The following is a 24,569-nucleotide window of genomic DNA, read 5'->3' as shown; positions in this document are numbered from 1 at the left end:
CTTATAACAAATTTTAGGTCAAACACTGCAAAGCTGCTGTCTGTTTTGTGATGATTTAGCAGTAGACAGGATGCATGTTAAGGAAAGAAACAATTTTTTTTTTTTAAATTTTACCCTGGCAGAGTTTAATGAAGAAAGACCTTAGGATACAATTAGCTATTTTTCAGACGTTCTCAATGACAATGAATGCCTCATTTTGCCAATAGCTCTTTTGTGTCACCCAAAGAAAGGATGATTTTTTTTTTTTTCCTTTTTAGATGGTCTTTTCTACCTCTATAGAATGTTATTCATTGCGCAAAAGTTATTGACTATTTGTTACATATGAAGCATTGTATCACATGTTCTTGTTATTGAATATGTGTATTTTGTGTTCCCAAGTTGTTGACATCATCTAAATCATTCTTACATATTTACATACAGTCCTTTTTGAATTCTTGAGTGTTATTTATGGAATTGGCTCATTACATGTTCAAAGTACAGTTAAGATGTGTGAAATTATATATTACACTTTCAATTAGCAGTGTTAAATAACAATAACTTATTTTTAAGCAAAACTTATATATAAAATGTGTAATTGTACCACAGTTAAGTTCTGTAACAAAATTAAGGTATCTAATTCAGATAATTTTTGAAGAGAAGGTCAAATCCTAATTGCCAATTTCATTTGTCATCTTATAATAGCAATTTGGTACACCACAAGGTCCCAGTTGTGAAGTGTTGGAACCATATACAGTGACATATAGACCTTATCAGTCTTCTGCTCAGGATAACAGCTCACCAACCCAAGAGATAGCAGGAAGTGACACATTTGAAGGCCTACAACAGCAATTTTTAGGAGCTAATGAAAGTACGTATTGAGTTTATATTTATTTCTTAATAATATAATTGAGAATTTTAAACACTGTAAGAATGTTCAAGAATTATTATTTTTTAAAGAATGATAATGGAATTGTGGTTGGTTTTTTAAAAGAATCCTTATTGTTGGAGATATATCTGAAGTGTTTATGAATACACTGATCTGAAGCCTACGATTTACTTAATAAGCTGTTAGGGGTAATGTTAAAATGCAAGACTGGTTGTGAGTTCATAATTGTTGAATCTGAGTGATGGGTTCATGGGATTCGTTGTGTTCTTTTCTCTACCTTCATATGTATTTGAAATTTTCCATAATAAAAACTAAAATAAGTTTTTCTCAACTGTAGATTTCAGTCATTGTAATTGGTTAAGACTTTTCATTAATTTCATATTTTTCTTAACGAAGTCTAATTTGGAAAATGGAATACAGTTTTCCCTTCATTCTTAGATTTTTCATTATGTAGAAATATAATTTAGTAAATCAGCTGTTATCATCTTCATTTTTTTGTTTTGCTTTTTAGAGTTTTAGTGTACTAGGCAACTCTGATATAAATTACTTTATATTCAGAATTTAAAGTAGAGTTACATGTCAGGTTTAGTCAAAAGAGATTTTTGGATTGTATGTGTATAAATATGAGCATGAGAAAAGTGCTACTAGAGAATTTTGAGGAGCTGAAACATCCCAAACCAAAAATCAAAACTTGTACTGTGACTAACCTGTATTAGTGTTTTCATACATCCGACTTTTATTGTCATCCCCTCTGGCATGTGAAATAACTTCTAATTGTGCATGTTGAAGGACCGGTATGATTCTAGCTTGTGACAGCAAGTGTTTTGTTTGTTTTACGTTTAAGAAGCTGGAGGGAAAGTCATATTGGATGTTCTGAGTTTTCCTGGGCTACACCAAAGAGAAAACTCGACTTCGTGCTCTTAACTTCATAGCACTGCCTTTATCCTACACTCTGGCTGTACAACAGCTATGGGGGAGACCAGAACTCGCTTGCTCTCAAAGGAGTCAGAGCAAATGTGGGGGTGGCCTTTCTTTGTTTCTAAGTTTTTGTGGAATGAAGAGATGAGGAAGAGTTCAGGGTGTGTGGCAGAACTGGTTTTAGGCTGCTTAAATAAGCATCCCAACAGGGGCCTGCAGTCTTGTGTTTACTCTTCATTTCCCCTGTTCAGTGGCATTTGTATCTCCTGGTCTTTCTGCATATGGTATATAACCTCTTAATCACTTTCTTAACAATCTGCATTTGATCAAGTGGATTTATTTTTGTTGGACAGTTACACACTGGCCTGAATTTGACATTTGGAAGTTAATTAAAATAACAATAGTGCTAAATTTAGTGATTATAATTTCTTAGCAATAGTAGTTTAAAAATATGACGTTGAGGGGAGGGGTGCCTTGTTCACTGTGTTTATTCCTGGGCTAGCCCTGTTCTAAGGCGGGAGAGGAGTTTGACTTCTAACAAAGTTTTCAGTCTTCAGTTTGTGTGTGTGTGTGTTTTAACTATGTCTCTATTTGAAAAACAGGACTGCTTTGTTTGCTAGCAAGTAGGAACATTCTAGTAGAAAATGAAGAACATTTGTGATTGTGTAATTGAAGCATTATCCTTCTCCTACGAATCGTTTTTTTCCCCAATCATTTTTAAATGGTCCCTAAAATGACTTTAGTTTTTTCTGAAAGAAGACTTCAAAATTCTGTATTAATCTATTCCGTTATGTGCCAGCATAAATATGAATACAATATAATTCCCACTCCTACTTAAAATAAAATATTTTGAGAAGGATAGCTAGAAATTTTCTTTAAAAATGGTTTTATAGAAATTGATATACTTATTTTTCAATTTTATGAGAGCATAAAATTTTATTCCATTGTAATTGGTGTTGATGTAAACAACATCCAAACCTGCAGAGAATTTTTATGAGTTTGTTTGAGCCAAACTGACAACATATTCTGGGGAGCAAGATTTCAAATACTCTGGAAAATGGCAGTTTTGTAACTTATTTTATACATTAGAATCAAAGAAGATGTAAGGAAGGTGCACGTAATCCATTGGTGGTAGATTAAAGCGGGGGAGAAGCAAAATGGAGGGAATCTCTGTGATTGGATGAAAGGTGAAATGGAGAAACATACTTCTCTTACATTAGTGGGTACAGGGTAATTACTAATTAACATTAACAGCACATAGAGATGGTTTGTGGGGAATAAGATAATAATGAGGAGTTCCGTGGTCTTGTGCTCTGGGGCCTGCTGTTGTGCCTTCCGGGGGTTGGATAAGAAAATTACTCGGACATTTCAAAGGTATATTGTCCTAGATGCATATGAACAATAGACAGAGCTCACTTAAGGTAAAGATAGACCTTTGCTAAAGAAGCTATAGGTTTGGGATGTGACTACCTGCTATGACCTGCCCAGTTAGGAATCTGATCAGACCATCCTGTATGGTTACTTTTCGTCACTGAGCTTATTAGGTCTGCCATGTGCCCCCTCCCCCCAAGCTTATCAGGTTTATTACAAAGTCCTGTTTTGTTCACATTGCTACATATTTATTTTTAATTAGCCAAAATGATAGTTATTTAGTGTTATACACTAAATCGATGGCTTTTCCAACTTTTCTGGCAGTGACCACAGTAAGAAGTACATATTTTACATTTTGATGTGGTCTACAATATTTATCTATATAAATAAGTATGTATAACTGAAACAGAAGTTTCAAAATAATGCTTATTTGCACTGCATGATGCACTCTGATATATTCTGTTATATTCTATCTTTTTTAAAAAGAAATGCTAGTCATAATCCACTGAATTGTTTTTTTTATAATACCCTAATGAATTATATCCACAGTTTAAAAAATACTGCCCTAGGGGTGGCCCAGTGGCTCAGGTGGTTGGAACGTTGTGCCCCTAACGCTGAAGTCGTGGTTGGATTCCCACATGGCCCAGTGATGCTGTGCCCTCTGCACCTAAGACTGTGAACAACGCTGGACCGCCAGGGGCCATCGAGAGCAGCCGAGAGCTGCTGTGAGCCTCCGACTGAAGGCTGGCTACTGAGTACCTCAGCCGCGGGGAGCTCAAGGCTTTTAATACCAGCAGGGCCAGGGAGCTGTGTCCTAGCAGCTAGACTGAGAAAGAACAGCTTGAACCGGAGTGAGGGGGGATGGAAGGGGGAAAAGAAAATACGGCCCTAAAAGAACCCAAATTTATATTTTGGTGTGCCTTTACCTAATCAAATGTTTTTAATTCCAAATCAGATTCCGCAGAAAATATGCAGGTTATTCAACTTCAGATTCTTAACAAAGCAAAAGAAAGACAACTAGAAACTTTAGTTGAAAAGTTAAATGAAAGTGAGCGTCAAATCAGATATCTGAATCACCAGCTTCTGATAATCAAAGGTAAGGTAACTGCTGTATTTATGAGGTACGCTAGATCTAAAATCTTGTTTCCATTTTAAATATGAAGCTTAGAGAGTTGATGCACTTCGTCAGAGGGCTTGTAGTGACTCTGGCAGAAGGAAACAAAACCCAGGACTTTTTGACAGTTTTCCTTGGATTACTTCTCCCCAGAACATACTATTTTGAGGTCTTCCTTTGCTCCCTCCTTTTCTATTAGGCTGTTAGAATCAGTGAACATTATTTAACTATGCTGATCGCATTCTGTCCTAAAAAGTTGTTGATTCCTTATATAGTTTACTTTGGATGAAGTATTAAAATTCCCAGAGAGACTTGTATTTACAATACATTTTCTGAGCCTACAAATTAGCATAATGTTTTAATCCAAGTGAGAATGAATGATCCTGAACTCCTTTAGATGTGCCAAGAGAAAATGGAGCCATATCTGGGAGAAGCACAGAGAGCAAATACAAATTCAAATCATAATTGCTTACTCTTCGTGCTTTCTGTAGTTTTGGTCAATGTTGAACTTTCATTTATAGAGTAATGTGATTGAACTCCAGCTCATTTCAAACTTAATTGATAGTGAAAAAAGGTCTCTTTCTGTAATGCTCATAAAATTTATTTTGAGGGAAGAACTTGTGAGTGATTATAGTAAAGTACGTGGGATAAATTTAAGATTAGGTGAATTTGAGAGTTCATTTCAGCTATGTATAAAAAATAATTAGTCCTCAGATTCCTTTTTTGATTAGCAGGAGTTTGTCAAGTAAACAGATGCTGAAATAATTGTTAGGAAATCTTTTGGTCCCCAAATGGATACAATAAGATTTTTGAAGGAAGTGTGGTTCTGGTTCTCTAAAGTTTTTTTGGTGTTAACGCAGGCTTTCTTTTTTGGAACTTTTCTAGTCTTCTCTAAATCAACTGAAGTTCAATATCTGAATTGAATTGATTGTAACAACATTTATATGTGGTATAGATCTGATATTTGATAGACATTGTGGCAATTGGGGCCCCTCTACAGTACATATCATTTACATAAACATTTTTAATGTTCTAGATGAAAAGGATGGTTTGACCCTCAGCCTTCGAGAATCACAGAAACTCTTTCAGAATGGAAAAGAAAGAGAGATAGAGCTTGAAGCACAAATAAAAGCACTAGAGACTCAAATACAAGCATTAAAAGTCAATGAAGAACAGGTAAATATTTTCTCTTGGTTATTTATGATAAAAAGTTATTTATTACAGTGAAAAGTTTAGTTACTTCACTTTTGGTCTGGTAAGACTAAATTCAGAAGACCTTTGAAGTTTATACCTTCTTCTACCCTAAACCTGCTATTCTTTTCCTCACCTTGGAGGAATGGTGCTTCCATCCCTCTAGTCATTGATACACAGAAATCTGGAGAAGACCTCAGCTCCTCAGTTCCCCTTCATCTTGTCAGTTAACGTTCTGTTGAGTCTCCTTGTTTCTATCCACGTGTTCCTAATTTTACCATATATTCTACCATCTATTTCTAAAGTCTCTTAACTAGTCTCTAGTCTTTTGTTCCTTCTTCAAATTCTCTCTTATGGCCATCTGCGTAATCTTTGTAAAATACAGTTCTGATTGTATCTTTCCCTTATGTAAAGCCTTTCAATGATCCCACTTGACCTGTGGGACGAAGTATGGCATCAAGATAACCATCTGATCCTTGCTTGTCTTTTCTCTCACTCTCCTCAAACTCAACAGTCTGTTTATTGTTTCTGTGTACTTGTATGTGCCGTCTCTTCTCTCTGGAATGCCCTTTCCACGGCACCCTGTTATTTGATTAAGTGGCCCCTGTTCACGGGTTTTCTTTGCCCAAGTCTCCCCTGCTTTCTTCCCCAAGCAAAATGATCACATCTATTATAATAGACCTAGAATATTTTGACGGCAGGAATGAGCTGCCCTCATCTTTGTTGCCCCACCACTTAATTAAGCCCAGTGACTGGCACATAATAGGCAGTCAGTATATGTTGAGTGAAAATTAGTGTTTAAAATGACCTAACCTGTATATATTTTTTTCTCATATATATTTCCCCGCACCTGTTCTGACACTATCATGACTATAGCTTTATGGTGTATTCTGAAATTTGGTAAACAAGGGCTACCCTTAATATTAAAATTTTTTTTGCTCTTTTTTACATTTTCTCTTCTAAATCTTATAAATCAACTTCTCATGTTTTGTAAAAAAAATCTTGTTGGGATTTTGATTAGTGAGGCATTGTGTTTACCATTTTATAGATGAATTAACTAGGTCTTGGAAAGGTTAAATTACCGGCCCAATGTTACAAAGCCAGTTATTGACAAAGCACCAGAACCTAAATTTTCTGACCCCAATAGACTTGCCTTTAAAGCGGGGGTGTCCAAATTGCGGCCCACAATCCATTTTTAATTGGCCCACAGCAAATTCCAAAAATATATTTAGTTTACTTAAATAAACCAAGTGAGGCAATACGTATTTCACCTCGAGTGAGTGGCCCGGCTGTTTGTGTATTTTACCACATATGGCCCTTGGTAAAAAGTTGAAAAACGTTTGGACACCCCTGCTTTAAAGCAAGTCTATTCTTTAATTAGCTACCTCACATTCTTTGATTAATGAGGTAGCCATTTGACTATTGGAAATTGTTGCCAGTCATTGGTAGCCAAGCCTGTTGGTAGGTGATTTATGAAAGTAATACCATTTTGGAGGGGGGAAGGAGGGTAGTTAAAAACGAAAGTGACTGTAAAATAGGGACCTTGGTTTTGGGTGAGATTTGGGGCTGGTTCTGAATATGTTTTAATGGAAAAGTTTAAACAGTGTTGTCTCATGTCTGGCTCTTCTCATTCTTCAGGTCTTAACTAAAAAAGGCCCCTTTTCAGAGAGGATTTCCCATTCACCTTTGTCTAAAGTAGCCCGTAACGCCATATCCCCACTCCTCTTCATTACACCATATTCTGTTACTCTATTTTAAACTATCTGGAATTATGTCATTTTATTACTTGTTATTGTCTGTCTCTTCCCACCAGAAAGTAGTAAGAGTTTTGACCTTGCCTGTCTTGCCATCATGTCCTTAAGTGCTTAGAACCCTGCCTGGCACAAAGGATCCACATTATTTGTTGAGCAAATGAATAAATGTCTTAAGCAACTAAAGCAACTAAAGTAGTATTAGAATAAAGTGGCAATCTCTGGATTAGAATGAAGAATAAGCCTCATTAGAAGTTTTGATTTTTGTGTGTAATCTAGATCTTTTAGTAATATGAGACTCAAATTCCAGTCAGCGGAGTGCTGGGCTGGGGGTCGGGGCTTCCCACACAACACCAAGCAATTCTCAGACACCACAGGGTGTCTAGGGATCACCCATCCTGACACTATACCAAATTCAGATACCAGTTGCAATCCTAGGTTGTTACCCATACTTCTGACCGACTGGCTGTAAATCAGAGGTTCCCATAACTCCTTTGCGTACCATTAATTTGTTAGAGCTACTCACAGAAGTCGGAGAAACATTTTACTTACTAGATCACCAGTTATAAAAGGATATAACCCAGGAACAGGCAGATGGAAGAGATGCATAGGACAGAGTATGGGGAAAGGGTGCGGAGCTCCCATGCCCTCTCCAGGCATGCCACTCTTCCTAAATCTCCACGTGTTCACCAGCCAGGATGCTCTCTGAAAGCTGTCCTTTTGGGTTTTGATGGAGGCATCATTGTATAGTCATGGTTGATTAAATCATTGGCCATTGGCAATTAATTGAACCTCCAGCTCCCCTCCCCTCCTTTGAGGGAGGTCGGGGGTGGGCTGAAAAATTCCAACCCTCTAATCACCTGGCTGGCTCTATTTGTAACCAGCCCCATCCTTAGGTGAAAAGTCACCTCATTAACATATCATATTTTATTACTCTTAACACTTTCAAACTTCACGAGTTTTGGAAACTGAGCAAGGAACTGGATGAAGACCAAATATATATGAGACATATATATTTGGTCATCTGAATGACCAAATATGTATTTATTATAAATCACAATATCACTGTAGATTATTAGTATTTAAAAATTTTTGAAAACTGATGGTTATTAAACAGTTCAATTACTTTTATGTAGTAAAAGGTTATAACTCCGTAATCTTATTTTAAGTTAGAAATTGAATTTGTCAAAACTAGAGTAGTATAAATAAAAAAAAAATAAAAGCAACAGAATCAGCAAGTATATTGGTTCTTATTGCTGCTATAACAGATTGCCACAACTTTAGTGGCTTAGAACAACACAAATTTTATTATCTTTCTGGAGGTCAGAATTCTGATATGAATCTCACTTGGATAAAATCAGGGTGTTAGCAGGGTGGTGTTGCTTTTTGAAGGCTCTATGAGAGAATCCATTTTCTTGCCTTTTCCAGCTTCAAGAGACTGGCTACCTGCGTTCCTTGGTTTATGTCCCACTTCCATCTTCAGAGCCAGAAGACACTGGTTCTGACTTTTCTGCCTCAGTGTTCCTCATTTAAGGACCCTTGTGGATACATTGAGCCCATCTGGATAATCCAGGACAATCTCCTTATTTTAAGGCCATCTAATTACCAACTTGAGTTCGGTCTGCAACTGTAGTTTTCTCTTGCCATGAAACATAACACAGTCACAAGTTTCAGGGAGTAGGACATAGACAACTTTGGGAATCATTATTTAGCTTCCTACACCACTATTTTGCAACTTTCAAAACTGTGTAATAAATGACCAGTGATAGTTTTTATCAGTCTTTCCAGAAACAGTTGTCATTTTTCTATGACCTAACAATTGGATTGCCCCCCACCCCCACCCCCTGCCACTTGGCTTACAGAGCAAAGTGAACAGGTTGGGACTAGTGTAGTAGCAGCAGGTTCCTCACCGTGTACCCACATTGCCATCATGCGTCACAACATCATCTTTCACTCTTCTCCGGTAACTACAGATTTCTTTTCTCTCAGTGAATAATGTTTGCAGCAACCACGGGCCTGGAGGACCCCAGGTAAGGGAAGTCTTAAGGAACTAGAGCCATCCTGGGGAGACCTTTTCTTCTCTACTGTCATTGAAGCATGGTTGAGTTTTAGAGTTAAAGTTCCTAAAAAAAGAACACAGTCAAAATCCTATAAACATGGGTATCTGTGTCTATTTACTAGATGGTGAAGAAGTCCAGAACCACTGAAATGGCTCTGGAGAGCCTGAAGCAGCAGCTGCTGGACCTTCATCACTCAGAATCCCTTCAGCGCACCCGAGAGCAGCATGAAAGCATTGTGATGGGCCTCACCAAGAAGTATGAAGAGCAAGTGTTGTCCTTACAAAAGAAACTGGATGCTACACTCACTGCATTTAACGAACAGGTTGGGATGATTTCAAATGAGCACCTATTATCAATAAGTAAAGCTGGTTTTTTTTTGTAAGTGACACTTTGTTGTTCTTCATACAGAAATTTTGGACATTTGCAGTATATTTTTGATTGTTAGTAAAACTTTAAAGGCAAAGTGTTTGATCTATGAATGTGCCCTGAAGGCATGATTTTGGAAATCCTTCCTCTTGTAGGATGTGTTTAGCTTTTTCTCGTTTCTCGCATCACTAGTCCTTTATTTGTAGAGTATTTATGCATATTGTTCACATTGTCCTAGAATGAATCCAGACTGAAAGGAAAGAGTGTTCTTGGAGCTGGACTGAATTTGAGAGGTTGTCCTAGAAGCTTAACCACTAGAAAACCTTTCTTGGGTCTCCCAGCATTTGGTAACAAATCCATCATTAAGATTGTCTAGAAATGGTTCTTGGTAAAAGAGTTAATTTTGGTAATAATAAAATAAATAAAATAGGGAATATTTGATCTAAAATCATTGAGATTTGAAAGTTGAACATATGTCACAATTTTTATTATTTTTGCCCCAAAGGGAATAAAATGTTGTAAGCTGATGGTGAGTCAGGCGGTGGGTCTGCTTACGCTCCAAAACCCCAGATAATCATTTGAATGAGTAAAATGTCAGAGTACATTTTTCTTAATGTAATTTCAGAATTAATTTAACCCAAAGGAAGAGAAGAAGAAAAATAAGATGTGAGGGTATGGAAAATTTCACTACATGTAAAATTCATCCTGATTTGGGTTGTTATTTCTTATTTATATAGCTGACTCTAAATTTTTCCATGATTTAGGTAGAGCTATATAAGATTGCATTATTGGCAATAATAACTGGCAATAATAATTGCTTATATATCATTTTATTTTTCTGTGTTTATATGAGTTTTTATTAGATTTATTTTCCTAAATGTGTATTTTTTAATATATAAAAATATTGTTAATTTAATCAGTGTGGAGGATATATAGGGGTGGAGAAAGACAAAACCTATCCCAAATTATTGAAAATTTACTTTATACAATATTTAAATAAATGGAATTTGAGATATAGTTTTATTATCTTTGGCTGTGTTTGGGTAGCAGCATTAAAGTTAGTTGGACTCGGAGAGTTGTCCTCCTTGGATCATGAGAGGAAGGGAGTCTGGTGGCTTTTCCATCCTGGATGATTTGAGGATCTCTCCATTCTCTGCTGACTTAGACACAATTGCATAGGGGAGGGCTGGAAGGAATAACTAGTGTGTTTAACCCCTGTGCTCACTCTGTTCTCACCACCCCCACATTACCCCCTTTAACAGAAGAACACTAGATGGGAACACAGACCAAAGTTTTGATTTTGTGCTGACTGGGCTTCAGACTCCTGAACTATAAATTGAGGGTGTTGATTAAAGCCTTTTCCACTGTTACATTCTGTGACTTTTTTTTTTTTTTTTGAACAGAGCATAGCACTGATGTTAGCCTTTGCATATAATTGCACAACTGCTTTGCAAAGTGCTGATTCCAAAGTGCTTACAGTTTTTTCTTTCTGGGGACATTTCTTACAGTATCCCTCTTGTGTTGTCAGTTTGTTGTCAGTTGTATTTTTAATGAAAGGTCAATCCATATTATTTCGGAATCCAAATTGAAGTTCTTGATTCGAGAGGTGCTGTGAAAATCAACCAGGAGCTAGGGAGATGCCTGCCTATAATCAGAAAAATGCATGAGTATGTTCTACACAGAGAAGGTTTTCTTATATAACTGGTAACCATACATAACATACATACTACACTCTGCCTCCTGCCCCCCTTTTTCTTTATAAAAGTTTTTGAAGAGGAAATATAAAATATTTCCCTTTCAGTTAAACCTTTCCCCACTACACTCCATTCAGCAGGTTACAAAGAAGAGTAAAACAGTTTTTGAAAAATAGTAGCAAAGTACAGATAACTGGATCATTTAGCTGTTTGCCAGTGTCTTGATTCTGAGTGGCTCTCGTGTAGTCACACACAACTGTGTATCTATGTACTATGTATTGTATGTACACAATGATAATGGAGTAGGTGTTCATACATAGTGAGTTTGGCTAATTACAGAGGTTCCAACCTGGCATCTCCTTAGGCATCTGGTGACTAGGCTCCAGCAAGGTGATGAATCCTCTGAAATTGTGGGTATGATTTCCTGTTGGGTCTCCTTTTGAGAAGACCCATGAGCTTATTCAGGTTTTCCAAGAGGTTCAGATTTTCCCTTGCATAAGGTTGAAAATCACTGCTTTATGAAAAATACATCCTTAATGGAAAAGAACTAAACTTGTAGACTAATTATATTATTTCATCTGTTTAGCAAACTTTTATTGAACAATAGCTAATAAACAGCAGGATGTAAACAGGCTTTATGTATGTTTAACTATATTTCAAAGGACAAAATTCAACATGGGGATTGTCTGATTCAGTAGTCCATGATATAGTTGTTTTATTTTTTTTAATGTCTGTGTAATTAGTATATTTTGAGAAATATATGGCTTATTAAATTATATTATTAATTTAGTGTTTTCCTTAAGCCAATAGCTTTTCTGTGTGGAAAGGGTTGTATACATTCACAACATATTATAACAGTTCTTTTTACTTTGGCTGCGTTCCTCTTGGGTTTTTTAGTGTGTCAGAGAAGATGAGATGGAATGAGCTTCTTGGAGCTCATTGTGTTCCTAGAGTGACAGAACTCTCTAATTGCAAAGTATCTCCTAGACTCTTTCCTCTAAACTGCCTTCTCTCTCTCCCATTCATAGAAGTAGCATGTGAAGATCTCTGATTATCTCCTTGATGGTGTAAACCTTTCTTCATTCTAGTCTTCATTCTTGAAATCTTCCTTTTTTTTTTCTTTTTTTTTTAAAGATTTTATTGGGGAAGGAGAACAGGACTTTATTGAGGAACAGTGTGTCCTTCCAGGACTTTTTTTTTTCCAAGTCAAGTTGTTGTCCTTTCAATCTTAGTTCAGTTTCAAGTTGTTGTCTTTTCAGTCTTAGTTGTGGAGGGCCCAGCTCAGCTCCAGGTCCAGTTGCAGTTGCTAGTTGCAGGGGGTGAACCAGCAACCTTGTGGTTGAGAGGACGCACTCCAACCAACTGAGCCATCTGGGAGCTCAGTGGCAGCTCAGCTCAAGGTGCTGTGTTCAATCTTTAGTTGCAGGGGGCACTGCCCACCATCCCTTGTGGGATTCAAGGAACTGAACTGGCAACCTTGTGGTTGAGAGCCCACTGGCCCATGTGGGAATCGAACCGGCAGCCTTCGGAGTTAGGAGCACGGAGCTCTAACCGCCTGAGCCACCGGGCCGGCCCAAAATCTTCCACTTTTGATGAAGTCATGGACTTTGGTTTCTATGTCATGACCTTCACCTGATCTATTTCCTATCTTTTCTTTAATTTGGTATTTAAGGGCTCAGCTTTAAACACTTTCTGTGGCTAAGGGACTTTCACAAACCTCTGTGTGTGTGTGGCCTAATCCTCATTTTTCTCTGCACTAGAAATCACTTCTACTTGCTCCCGTGGATTCAGCTGTTCTCTCTTTATCACCACAGTTGTTCTCACTCCATCGTAAAAGATGTCTGCCTTTGTCAGTCTTGAACTGAGTGTTCTCACTCAAGCGAATCATAGAAAAGACGGAACCATTCTTTCGGTTTTGTTTTTTGGTGTTTAAACCGCACAGTTTTATGAGTATATCCTGAACTTGTCAACAGGAAACAACATGGTTTAATTGATTGTTTGCATATAGTAAAATTATTGCCAGTCTGCCTTGTGTTTGTGATGTTTTTCATATCTACCTTTTCTTGAACTTTTACGAGTTCTCGGTCTCTTGTAAGATCTGTTTAGATCTCCCCAGCACACAGCTGTTAGTTGTCCCCTGCCCCTTCTTGCGTATATCTCCACACTGTTACTAATAGTAGCTTGTTCATTGTGTTTGCCATGTTACTTGGGGCTTGAGCACCACGCTTTTCAAGCTGGCCTGGGAATCAGCAGCGGTGTGCCAAGAGGTTTGCAATGCTGGATAAACATGGACCAGTTTCCAAGAGCTTCATTTTGCTCAAAAATTTGGTAGAAAAAATTTGAAGCAAACATGGCTACAATATGAAATAGAATACAAAATTCACATGAATTTTTAAGTAAAAATGGGAGACTTCAGAATCCCTTTCCTCAGTTTAAGGATATTGTCCGTATCCTTCTGAGGTGTCCGTGAGGCATTATTGGACTTTAGGTTGTACTCTGGCTCAGGCCCTAAATCCCTTCTCTCTGCTTCAAAGCCTTTTCTTGATATTCCTCTTATTTATTTATTTATTCATTTATTCATTTATTCCTCTTACCTATTTCTTTAGGCATTTTTAGGTAACTTGAACTAATTACCTTAATTTACTTCTCGGCCTCTTCCATGCTCTATGTTTACCTGGAATTTAGCCTGAGCAGCCTTTTTTGAATGAGAGGGAGTGATTTCTTCTATCCGGGCTCAGGATTCCATTGCTCATTACTCCCAAACACCTTTTGAACAAACGTGAATACATGATACACATGCTCCATGTTTTAATATATATCCCCATACAATTACACACACACACACACACACACACACACACACACACACATTTATCCTGTTTTTTTTCTTTGCCATTTATTTTTATTCATTTATTTTTAAATTTTACCTTATCTCACTTTTTTTTAAAATTTTTATTTATTTAAGTGTGGTTTGCAGGACTCATCAGCTCCAAGTCAAGTAGTTGTTTCAGTCTAGTTGTGGAGGGCGCGGCTCACAGTGGCCCATGCGGGGATCGAACTGACGACCTCGTTGTTAAGAGCACCACGCTCTAACCAACTGAGCTAACCGGCCGCGCCTTTATCATTTGTTTTTAAGTTTTGTTTTGTAGCACATACTATGTGTAAGGCACTGCATAGGCACCTGCAAGGAGACTATTAAGAGAAATAAGACATGGAAAAGGTAGAAAGAAAAACATGAGAGAACAGATCAGGCTTAAAATAAATTCAGAAGAGGGAGAGATTATTTTGGGCTGCTCAGAATAGCATCAGCTTTTGGCCGTTTAGAGTGAGTTTCCATGTATTTATCTGTATCTTTACTGTCCTGGGATACAAACTCCGTGGTTCAGAGTGGTCTGCCTAAGTATGTATATGTACACTTACATTAACAGTGTAAAATGCAAATAAGAATGTAGCACATCTCTTTTGGCTTGAATAAAATCTAATTTTAGAATAAGTGTCTTGTGAATGTAGAAAGAACAGAAAGGGACTTCAGAAATCATCAAATTCAACCTTTATCAGCATAATTACAAAAGAAAAAAATGGATTGAGAAGTTGACTCGTCCAATATCATGTGACTTTGTTCTCCTGACTCTGAGTCCATTGCGCTTAACCTTGTAAAAGAAGTGATGGTGCCATGTGATGATTTTATATTTGACTTACAATCCAATTATGTATTGTAATTGTTGATTTAATATTTAATAACTGATCATAAAAATGACTTGAACACTTTTTTCTGTTTAGGAAGACATTTGCTGTCATTTGAAAGATCAGGTGAAACAACTGGAAAGAAATCAAGAAGCAAGCAAATTAGAAAAAACTGAGATCATTAACAGATTGACAAGAAGTCTAGAGGACAGTCAAAAGCAGTGCGCGAACTTGTTGCACTCAGGTGGGTGTCTGTTTGGGCTATTGTGTCCCCCAGAAGTCTAGTCTAATATGCAGAGAGAACATAGTAGGATCCGTGAATTACAAAAATCCAGAAAAGATAGAAAAGATCATTGGTGACAACTTTTTTAACATTATTATATGCAGAAGGTGCAAAAAAAAGTACACATTTTAAGAAAGGAAAAGACTATTAAAATTGTAATACTCAATATAGTTCGATAACAAAAGATGAATACAAGTCACGTTTGACTTCTGCAATTACAAGAGGTGCTCAAAGTGGTTACCATCAGTGTCCAGACACTTCTGATTATGGTGAATAACTGCTTGAGTAATGACCAAAGTGTCCACTTGTATACATTTTTTTGGCACCCCCAGTATGTATAAATGTGTAGTGCATTTTCATTAGATAATTTGGAAAACACAGACAACTACAGAGTAGAAAATAAAAATAACCAATAATGCTACTACACAGGGATAACCCTTGTTAACATTTGAATGTGTTTCCTTCAAGTGAAGTGAATACACACATGCATAGACAATCCCTTGTTTCTGGACATAGGACATTTTAAAAACTATACCAAAGCTGAATGTTTAAAAATTGAACAATAAAATACATGTTATATGGTAGGTTCTAGCTCCTGAAACTCAAAATGATTATGAAATCCTATTATATTTTGCTTTTTAGACTTGATCTTTGATCATGTAGTTCTGACATTTTGTGTAATTTATTTAAATTTTTTTTTTCCTTTCACAAAGAATAGCCCTTTACCTGGTCAGTTGAAGCCAGTGAGTGACATTTTTGTCATGCTTAAGATTTCTCGTATGGTCTCCATGGTATTAAGGTTGAGGACATGCTTCCTATCATTAGTTTCAGCAGTACTTTTATTTCCTATTAATTTTTATAAAATAGCAATAGAGTAAAAGGCAATAAAATGATCAAATGTTTATACAAACACTACCGTACAGACAAAATTGCCTTGTTTGTGAGTGAGTAGCTCACACTGTGAAAATAGCTGAATGGTTTTTTTTATTAACTGATATATGAAAATCACATTTTGGTATATAAAGTCAATTCTGCCTGTTGGTACATACAATGTGTGTAAGAGTGGGTTATTCAAAAGTGGAAAGTTCTAGTCAAAGACTGTCTAACTATATGTGTGTATATGTTTTGGTGGGGGCAAAATTTTGATCATGCTCTGTTTGGGTCCCTCCTCCCTGTTTAATTTTGTGTCCTTTTGTTTCACATGGCATTACTTAGTGAGCCTTTCTCCTCACCATTAAAGGCTTTAAAAATATGATTTTCTTTAGTTGCATAATATGCCATCGTTACTTTGCTTAACCATTTCCCAGATGCTCATTTTCTTTTGAGAAAACCCAATAAAGTCCCTTTTAAATGGGAACCTCTCCTAGTGCATTTAAAATATTAAGATACTAAAGTTTCAGAAGCAGAATCCTAATAGGCTTCTTTCACATCGTGGTGGTGGAATAAAAACATTTAGGAAAAAGCTAAAGGCAGCAAGATGTAGCTTTATTATTAGAGGGCAGAAGTGGGTTCCAAAGAATTTATTCTTTGGATTTCCGTGAGTTAGAATATTGTGCTCCTACTAAAGGACTTCTGGAGTGTTAAGGTCTGTAGACGTGGCTGAGTTGATTAATAGCAAGGTCACAGCCATTACTAAATCTTGGAAAAGTCTGGACCAAGCCTATGCCTTTTGGGTTCCACTGGCTATACCTTTGGGTTCCTGAAAAGATAATGAAAAGGTAATAAAGCAGAACTCCCCCTTCGCTAGCCTCAGTGAATTCACGTTCTTCTATCCATCATAGGTGCTTTGGCCCTTGACGTTTGGTGTGTTCTGTGATTCTTTCCCCCATAGGCTCAGTACAGGAGGTGGCTCAGCTACGGCTCCAGCTGCAGCAAGCACAAAAGGCACATGCTATGAGTGAAAACATGAACAAGGCTTTGCAAGTGAGTGTTGCCCCTTGGAGGAGACTCTGGGTAACGGAATCATGTTACTTTTCTGAACCTTGGATTTCTTTATGTAAGAGGTGGCTGGACCATCTCCACACCAGACATGAGAGTGGCTCACAAGTTCACCCTCACAGTTGGGTAGTCAAGCCCAGGTCTGACTAACTGCAGAGCCAGGGCTCTGCCCCCTCCTGCCAGTCTGCCTGCCACCTCCTCCACATGGCATGTCCTTTCATCTATGTGTGTGTCCCAAAGATAAGGTTATCTACAAGTTTCAAAACCTACAGTTTAGCTGCAATTCTCTCGCATCCTTCTCCAGCGCCTCTCACGTTTTCCGCTGGAGGGAGAGGAACATGCCAGAGGAAGAGGTCCAGTGCTACCTCCACTGGAAAGAGGTATTTTGCCTTTTCACCACTGGCAGACTAAAACACGTTCTTGGCAAGGCAGACTACTCTGTCCTCTACTCTAGTAGGTCAAAAAGTGCTGCCACCGGCTTCTCAGCTCAAGGACACTTTTCATGAAGGATAAAATGTAAGCGAGGGAGGTGTGAGAGAAACTACCTACAGTTGCCTTTTCATTCGTTTCTTCATTTCTTCATTCAGTTTTCTGGGAAACCTGATATGTGCTGACCTTTATAAAGTTATTTTAAATGTGTGCGAAAATGTATTTGAAGAAGCGTTTCTGCCTTCTGTCGGTTAAAATGAATTTTGAGCCATAGATAGAATGACTGATTCCTTCTCATAGGAAAAATAATGAAAATGACTTTTCAATAATTTTGTGTTTTAGGAAGAATTAGCAGAATTAAAAGATGAAATTTCTCTCTATGAATCTGCGGCAAAACTCGGAATCCTTCCAAGTGACTCAGCAGGAGAATTAAATACAGAGCTCACTGAATCATATGTGGATTTGGGTATTAAAAAAGTCAACTGGAAAAAATCCAAAGTTAAGAGGTATTGAAGAACTAGTTTACTGTAGAAGAACTGACATTAATATTACAGATGATGAATGGTAAACAAGTAGCACCAGGCATGAAATGATGAGCTGACAAGGGGTTCTCGAATGTGGGACAGTGTGTTCTAGTAATACCTGATGAAGCGTAAATGTCTGAAATCAAAATGAACAGAAACCTCAGGAGTTGGTACTGTGCTGTCTTCAGCTCCAATAGGCACATCAGTTTCAGTAAGGTAAAAAATGATTAATGTAGTTAAAATATACAAAGTTCTGCAACTGAGATTATGTATCTGTTTTACTATTAAGGCAAAGCATATTTTTATTATGCTAGCACTCTGTGTTGAAAGCAAATGCCTGGCATTTATCAATGGTGTATGAGAAAATGTGCATTAATTTTCCCTAGGAACCTTACTGTGACCTTACTTTTAAAACAGGGATTTTGTCTTTTATATCACTGCTTAACAGATATTTTAGCAATCTCATGGAAGGGATTACTTTATTGTCCCTCCCAGGGAGTGATGGGGAGGGAAGTGGTGGTGGTAGAGGAGGGAGCAGTTAGATATCATTAAACACTTAAAAGATGAATGGAGGAGAGGATGTACGTTTTTGAAGCACATGCTGTTTGGAAGGTGTGATGCAAGGCTCTGGGAGTAGAGTGCAAAAGATGAGATAAAAACGCTCTCTTCCCTCAGGGAGCTTACATTTTGTTGTAAGCTCCGGGAGAGGGAGACATACTACTTGTAAGCAACTAATTGCTATGTGCTAAATGTTATGCTTGATGTGCAAAGGGGTATTGATCCTTTTCTCTACTGGTGTGGGATGAGATGCGAGAGATGGCTTTTTGGAAGCGATTGCATTCAGGCTAAGGAAAACCTTTCTCAAATGCGTTGGCCCATGCTACCACCATCCTGTGCATAGCTGAAGACTCACTTTACCATCATTATTGTTTAGTGAGAGTGTTTACTACCTGTTGTGTTTCAGGTGTCATGCAACTAAACCCAAGTATGTAAGTAAATCTCCTGAAGGGTTTGCTCTACAATAGGTTTTAGAATTTAGGTGTCTTCGTATTGTAATTCCATGTTCAGAACTGTAAGATGAGATTCAGTCAATTAAAAACTCCAGTGACGGGGCGGTATTATGAAACAAGATGGTACTGTAGAGTAGTAAGGCTCCATTGATGTGGAGGTCAGTCTTTAGGGACTGTCATCTCCAAAGATCACAGCTACTATCCGGAAGGAAGCAAAGGAGCAAATAGCAGAATCCAGGTTACGTGATGTATTTAGTAGGAGCCACCATCAGGCTCTTATCCCAGTGTCACGTTGACCTAGATTTATTTGTACCCCACGAGTTATCTGATTTCCTAACTGATGGAAGAGTAGCTGGGGCAGGGGGTTGGGAGAGGTATTGCTGGGCTTTAAGCCAGAGAGCTCAGCCTTAGCCCAGAGAGAACTACGGGAACACAGAGGACTGGGGCTGCTGATCCACATTAGAACCCCAATCCTGACCCCAAGTTGTCCAAAGAAGGCTTCAGCTTGGTTAGTTAATTAAAGTGAAAGAGGATGTAAGCATTATATTTTTCCAGACAGATTTATATAAAATTTTTTAAAGTTAAAATGTAGTCACCGGGAAAATTTACTCTTGTGAATGCCTCATTTCCTGTTAATGCCAAATTAATTCTAAGGGGCTAGTGGAAAGAACATGGTCTTTAGATCCAGATTTTGTTTTGAATCATAGTTTTGCCATTTATTACTACCAGCTTTATGATGTTGGGCAAGTTTCTTGACTTTTCTGAGTCTGTCTTCTTATCAGGCTTTTTCTATTAAGTGGATTAGAGCATATCCCTTGGGAGTTAAAGTGAGCCCTAAAATAGATAATGTAAGGGGCCTCCTGTAATATGTTCTGGCACATACTGGGCACTTAACCAATCATAGCTAGTACTAATATTAATATTTAATAGATGATTGTTTAAAATATACCATTGATCAGATTTTACATTAATCCATTTTCACTTCAACACATACTTTATAAAAATTCTTGATCCTTATCTCAACCTTGGAAAAACAATGGATCCATTCTTATCATTTTAAAGTTGGGAAAACTGGAGCTCAAAGAGCTTCACTCTTCTGCCCAAGAAGACAGACCATTGGCAGCAGAATCAGTACTTGAACCCAAAACTTTACTGTCATGCAAATCTGTTGGTTCATGTCTACATGACAGTCAAAGCTTTTGGCCTTAAACTTCATTCTTCTTTATGTTTTGTATTTTAGAAGACTGAAGATTTAGTTTATGCCAAAAAAAATTTCTTTCCAATAACGCTGTGACTTTAATTTGTGCCATAATTAGCCTGGGAATTGGCTCAATAATCATATATATGTACTTTTTAAGTCGACTGACTTCATCATGATGTCTACTAAAATGTATTCTATTTTTGCCCTTCCTATTTAATTAGTACTCATAGCCAAAATCCTACAGTAATTTAAAGCACATTCCCATAATAAACCTGAGACATCACATCATTATTCTAATAAAAGGAATGCCTGCCACATTCAACTGGGAAAGTGGAGAATAACTGAAATACAGAATGGGTAGTCATTGAGGCTCAGTGAGAACAATTCCCATAAAACTCAAGATACGGGAAGAAAGGTTTAGCTTATAGCCATCCCACCCACCAGCAGTGTAATAGAGAAGAATTCCATCTTGAAGAAAAAGTAAAAATATTTATTCTTAGATCAAAGTGAGAGGAGATATAAGAGAGAAGAGATTTGTACCTTTCTTCTGCGGGACTGTGATTCTTAGAACAAGAGGAAGCAGCAGTTTTCCCAGTGTCAAAAATTTTATTTCTTTCTTCACTTGAGCTGCTTTCAAATCACTGACGCAATTAGTGGCTCCAAGCTTTGATTCCCAACTAGTACCTCCCTCAAGCTACCGCCTAGTAAATTTGAAGGCTTTTAGCCTCAGTGTTCTATTTCACATTCATGGAATTTGAGTAGCTCAATCTGCATGTAGCTTGCAGACAGTTTCCCCTCTCTCTTATTATAGTTGGCTGCGAAGCTCAAATAATAAACATTTAACAAGTGGAATGCCGTTTCCCTTTGGTCTTCTCAGCAGGCTTCATGAGATTGTACAGTTTATTTGGATTCAGGGGAAGCAGCTTCCACAGGGCTCAGTAGTGAGCCTTATGAGGACTGATCGCCACCGCTGACTTTTTCCCTTTTGGGAAAGAAGACAATTATTTTATTAAGCACTTTCTTTGCTCTCTGTCTTGGCTCTCTCTAGGAGTACATGATGTGCTATTTCAGTGGTCAGCATTGAGTAAAGAAAGAAATCAGGGAGGCATAATTTGTTAACTGAGCAAAATAAGTATTCTGCTTACAGTTAGTTCATCATGTCTTACAGCACAGAAAGATGCATTGTAATGTATTTTACATTTCTTACATAATTATGTCTCTATTTCTTATATGTATGTATTCAATTTCTATTTCTACATAAATAGAAGTGGTTTAAATAGGTGAGATTTATATATATAGACATATTGATACTATATATAGAACACAAAAGTGTATATTGATAAATATGTAGCATATTACAAGTTTTTTTAGAATGTTAAAAAAACTAATATTTTCTTCATTCTCTCTGTACATGAGTGTATACATACATACACATATTCTATATATGTATTCTAATATTTCATTTGGAATCATCTGAAACTGAAAAACATTAAAAATTTTAACTCAGATACTATTATTTACTTCCTTTTTTGCGAAATAGACGTTCATTTTTTAGAACAGTTTTGGATTTACAGAAAAATTAATATAGCACAGAGAGTTTCCATATATTCTGTACCCATTTTCCCCTATTGACATCCCACATCAGCATGGTACATTTCTTACAGTTAATGAACTAATATTGATACATTATCATTAACTAATATCCGTAGTTTATTTAGATGTCTTTAGTTTTTTCTTGATGTCCTTTTTCTGTTCCAGGATCACGTCCAGGATACCACATTCCATTTAGGAGAGTCATATTTCCTTAGAGTTCCTCTTGAATTTCCTTGTTTTTGATGACCAGGGCAGTTTTAAGAAATACTGTAGTGGTCAATTATTGTGTAGGAAGCCCCTCTATTGGAATTTGATGTTTTTCTCATGATTACGTTTTCTCATGTTTACATTTTTCTCATGATTATGTTTTTTTCATGGGTTTTGTGGAGGAAGACCATAGACAGGAGGTTCCATTTTCATCACATCATATTAAGGGTACATATAATACCATCGATATTTATTCTTTTCAAAAGTCACTTTCTCCTTTATTATGGAAAAGAGAAAATGCAGATTAAGAAAAACAGAAGACAATCAAAAGCACCCAAAATCTAACTTCACCTCCCATGAAGAAAACCACTATTAACATTTTGGTATATAACTTCCACATTATCCGTTTCGATGTTTCTAAATGAAAAAATAATATAGAATATGCTGTTTTATAATGTGTCTTTTAACTTAATACATTCTGGAAACTTTAGATGTCAAGTAAATATATATTTACTCATGGGTATGTGGATGAATATATTATATTTTAGTTAGTAATACACTGTTTAAATACTTTAAATTATAAATATTGCAATATTGTTATTACATGTAGCCAGGTCGTTATTCATGTCTTTGATTATTTCCTTAAGATGTGGATGAATATTCTTGCTAAAACTTACACACATATGTGAGGCTTTTGATACATGTTGCCAAGCAGCCTTTAGTTTATGTTATTACCCACATCGTGACAGCATCTATTTCTCTGTACCTAGCCAGTGCTGAGAGTTAGTACTTTTTCTATTTAAAAGTTTTATGTAGTTAGATCCATCATTCTTTCCCTTTATTTCTTGATGGTATTTTTCTAGTACTTTTTATCGTTTTATTTTACTTTTTTAAACCTTTTAAAATTGTTAAATATAAACATAAAGTGCATGAAACATAAGCTTAATGAATGATTTTAAAGTGAGTAGCCGTGGAACCACCACCCAGGTCATGAAATAAACATTTCCAGCAATTGCCTATATTCCTCTTTCCAGTCATAACCTTGAGGTTAACTGCTGTATTAACTGTTATGGCAGCCATTTTGGTTTTGTTGTTGTTGTCCTTCTAAGACCCAAGTATTCATACCTAAATGCTATAGGTTAGGTTTACATTCATATAAAGGGAACTCACACATTAGGTGTTTGTGCTTGTTTTTCTTATTTTCTTTTAGTATATGTGCTGCCGAAGCGAGCACATTTTTCTTATTTTCTTCTGCAACTTGATTGAGATATATTTTATGAACCATAAAATTCACCCATTGAAGTATACAGGTCATTGTTTTTTAGTATAGTCTCAGATTTGTGCAATCATCACCACAACCAAATTTTAGAACATTTCAGTATCCCACAAAAGAAACCCCATACCAATTACCAGTCATTTCCCATGACCCCTTCCTGCCCTCACAGCTCCAGGCAACCACTAATCTACTTTCTGTCTCTATCGCTTTGCCTATTCTGTACATTTCACATAAATGGAATGATACAATATGTGGTCTTTTGTGATTGGCTTACTTCCCTTAGTGTCTTATATCAGCACTTAGTATCAGTACATTTCATTTTATAGCCAAATAACATTTCACTGTATAAATATACCACATTTTGTCTATTCATCAGCTGATGGACATTTATTTGGATTATTTTTCCCTTTTTGGCTGTTATGAATAATGCTCCCATGAACATTTGTGTACAAATTTTTGTGTGGACATATGTTTTCATTTCTCTTAGAGATGTACCTAAGAATGGAATTGCATTTTGAGGAACAGTCCAACTCTTTTCCAAAGTGATTGAACCATTTTACATTCTCACCAGCAATGTATGAGGGTTCCCATTTCCCCTACTTTTGTAATTTTCTAATTTGTTTATTATAGTCCTCCTAGTGGATGTGGAATGGTTTCTCATTGTGGTTTTGATTTGAATGATATGGTTTTGATTTCATGGTTAATTTTATGGTTGAACATCTTTTCATGTGTTTATTGACCATTTGTATATCTTCTTTGGAGAAATGTCTATTCAAATCTTTGTCTCATTTTAAAATTGAATTTTCTTTTCATTGTTTAGTTTGAAGAGTTTTTTTACATATTCTGAATACAAGTCCCTTGTCAAATAAATTATTTGTAAATATTGTGTTTTATTCTGTGGGTTGCCTTTTTACTTTCTTGACAGTATCCTTTGAAGCACAAAGGTCTTTAATTTTAGAAAGTCCAACTTATCTTTTTCTTTGGTTGCTTATGCTTTGGGTATCTAAGAAACCATTCTGTACTTCATGGTCCTGAAAATTTATACCTATGGTTTCTTCTAAGAGTTTTATCTCATATATTAGGTCTTGGATCCA

The 24,569-nt window shown here is 36.7% G+C and overlaps 1 protein-coding gene across 5 annotated transcripts in view; it reads left to right on the top strand.

Annotated features, from left to right (window-relative positions):
• Positions 1-24,569, top strand: part of CEP152 (centrosomal protein 152) — an 81,563-nt gene that overhangs the window by 19,161 nt on the left and 37,833 nt on the right. For all 5 annotated transcript variants that reach the window (XM_088797195.1, XM_074327770.2, XM_088797196.1 and 2 more), the window contains 7 exons: positions 682-847; positions 4,110-4,250; positions 5,305-5,444; positions 9,392-9,592; positions 15,111-15,258; positions 17,129-17,220; positions 18,007-18,170. In XM_088797195.1, coding sequence (XP_088653321.1) covers positions 682-847; positions 4,110-4,250; positions 5,305-5,444; positions 9,392-9,592; positions 15,111-15,258; positions 17,129-17,220; positions 18,007-18,170 — 1,052 coding nt within the window. The remainder of the gene's footprint in view (positions 1-681; positions 848-4,109; positions 4,251-5,304; positions 5,445-9,391; positions 9,593-15,110; positions 15,259-17,128; positions 17,221-18,006; positions 18,171-24,569) is intronic.

The sequence above is a fragment of the Rhinolophus sinicus genome, chromosome 3, assembly GCF_057876585.1.
Source record: "Rhinolophus sinicus isolate RSI-liver-muscle chromosome 3, RSI-T2T, whole genome shotgun sequence".
Lineage (NCBI taxonomy): Eukaryota > Metazoa > Chordata > Mammalia > Chiroptera > Rhinolophidae > Rhinolophus > Rhinolophus sinicus.
The sequence above is the reverse complement of the archived record's forward strand: the minus strand, read 5'-3'. Positions and strand labels throughout refer to the sequence as shown.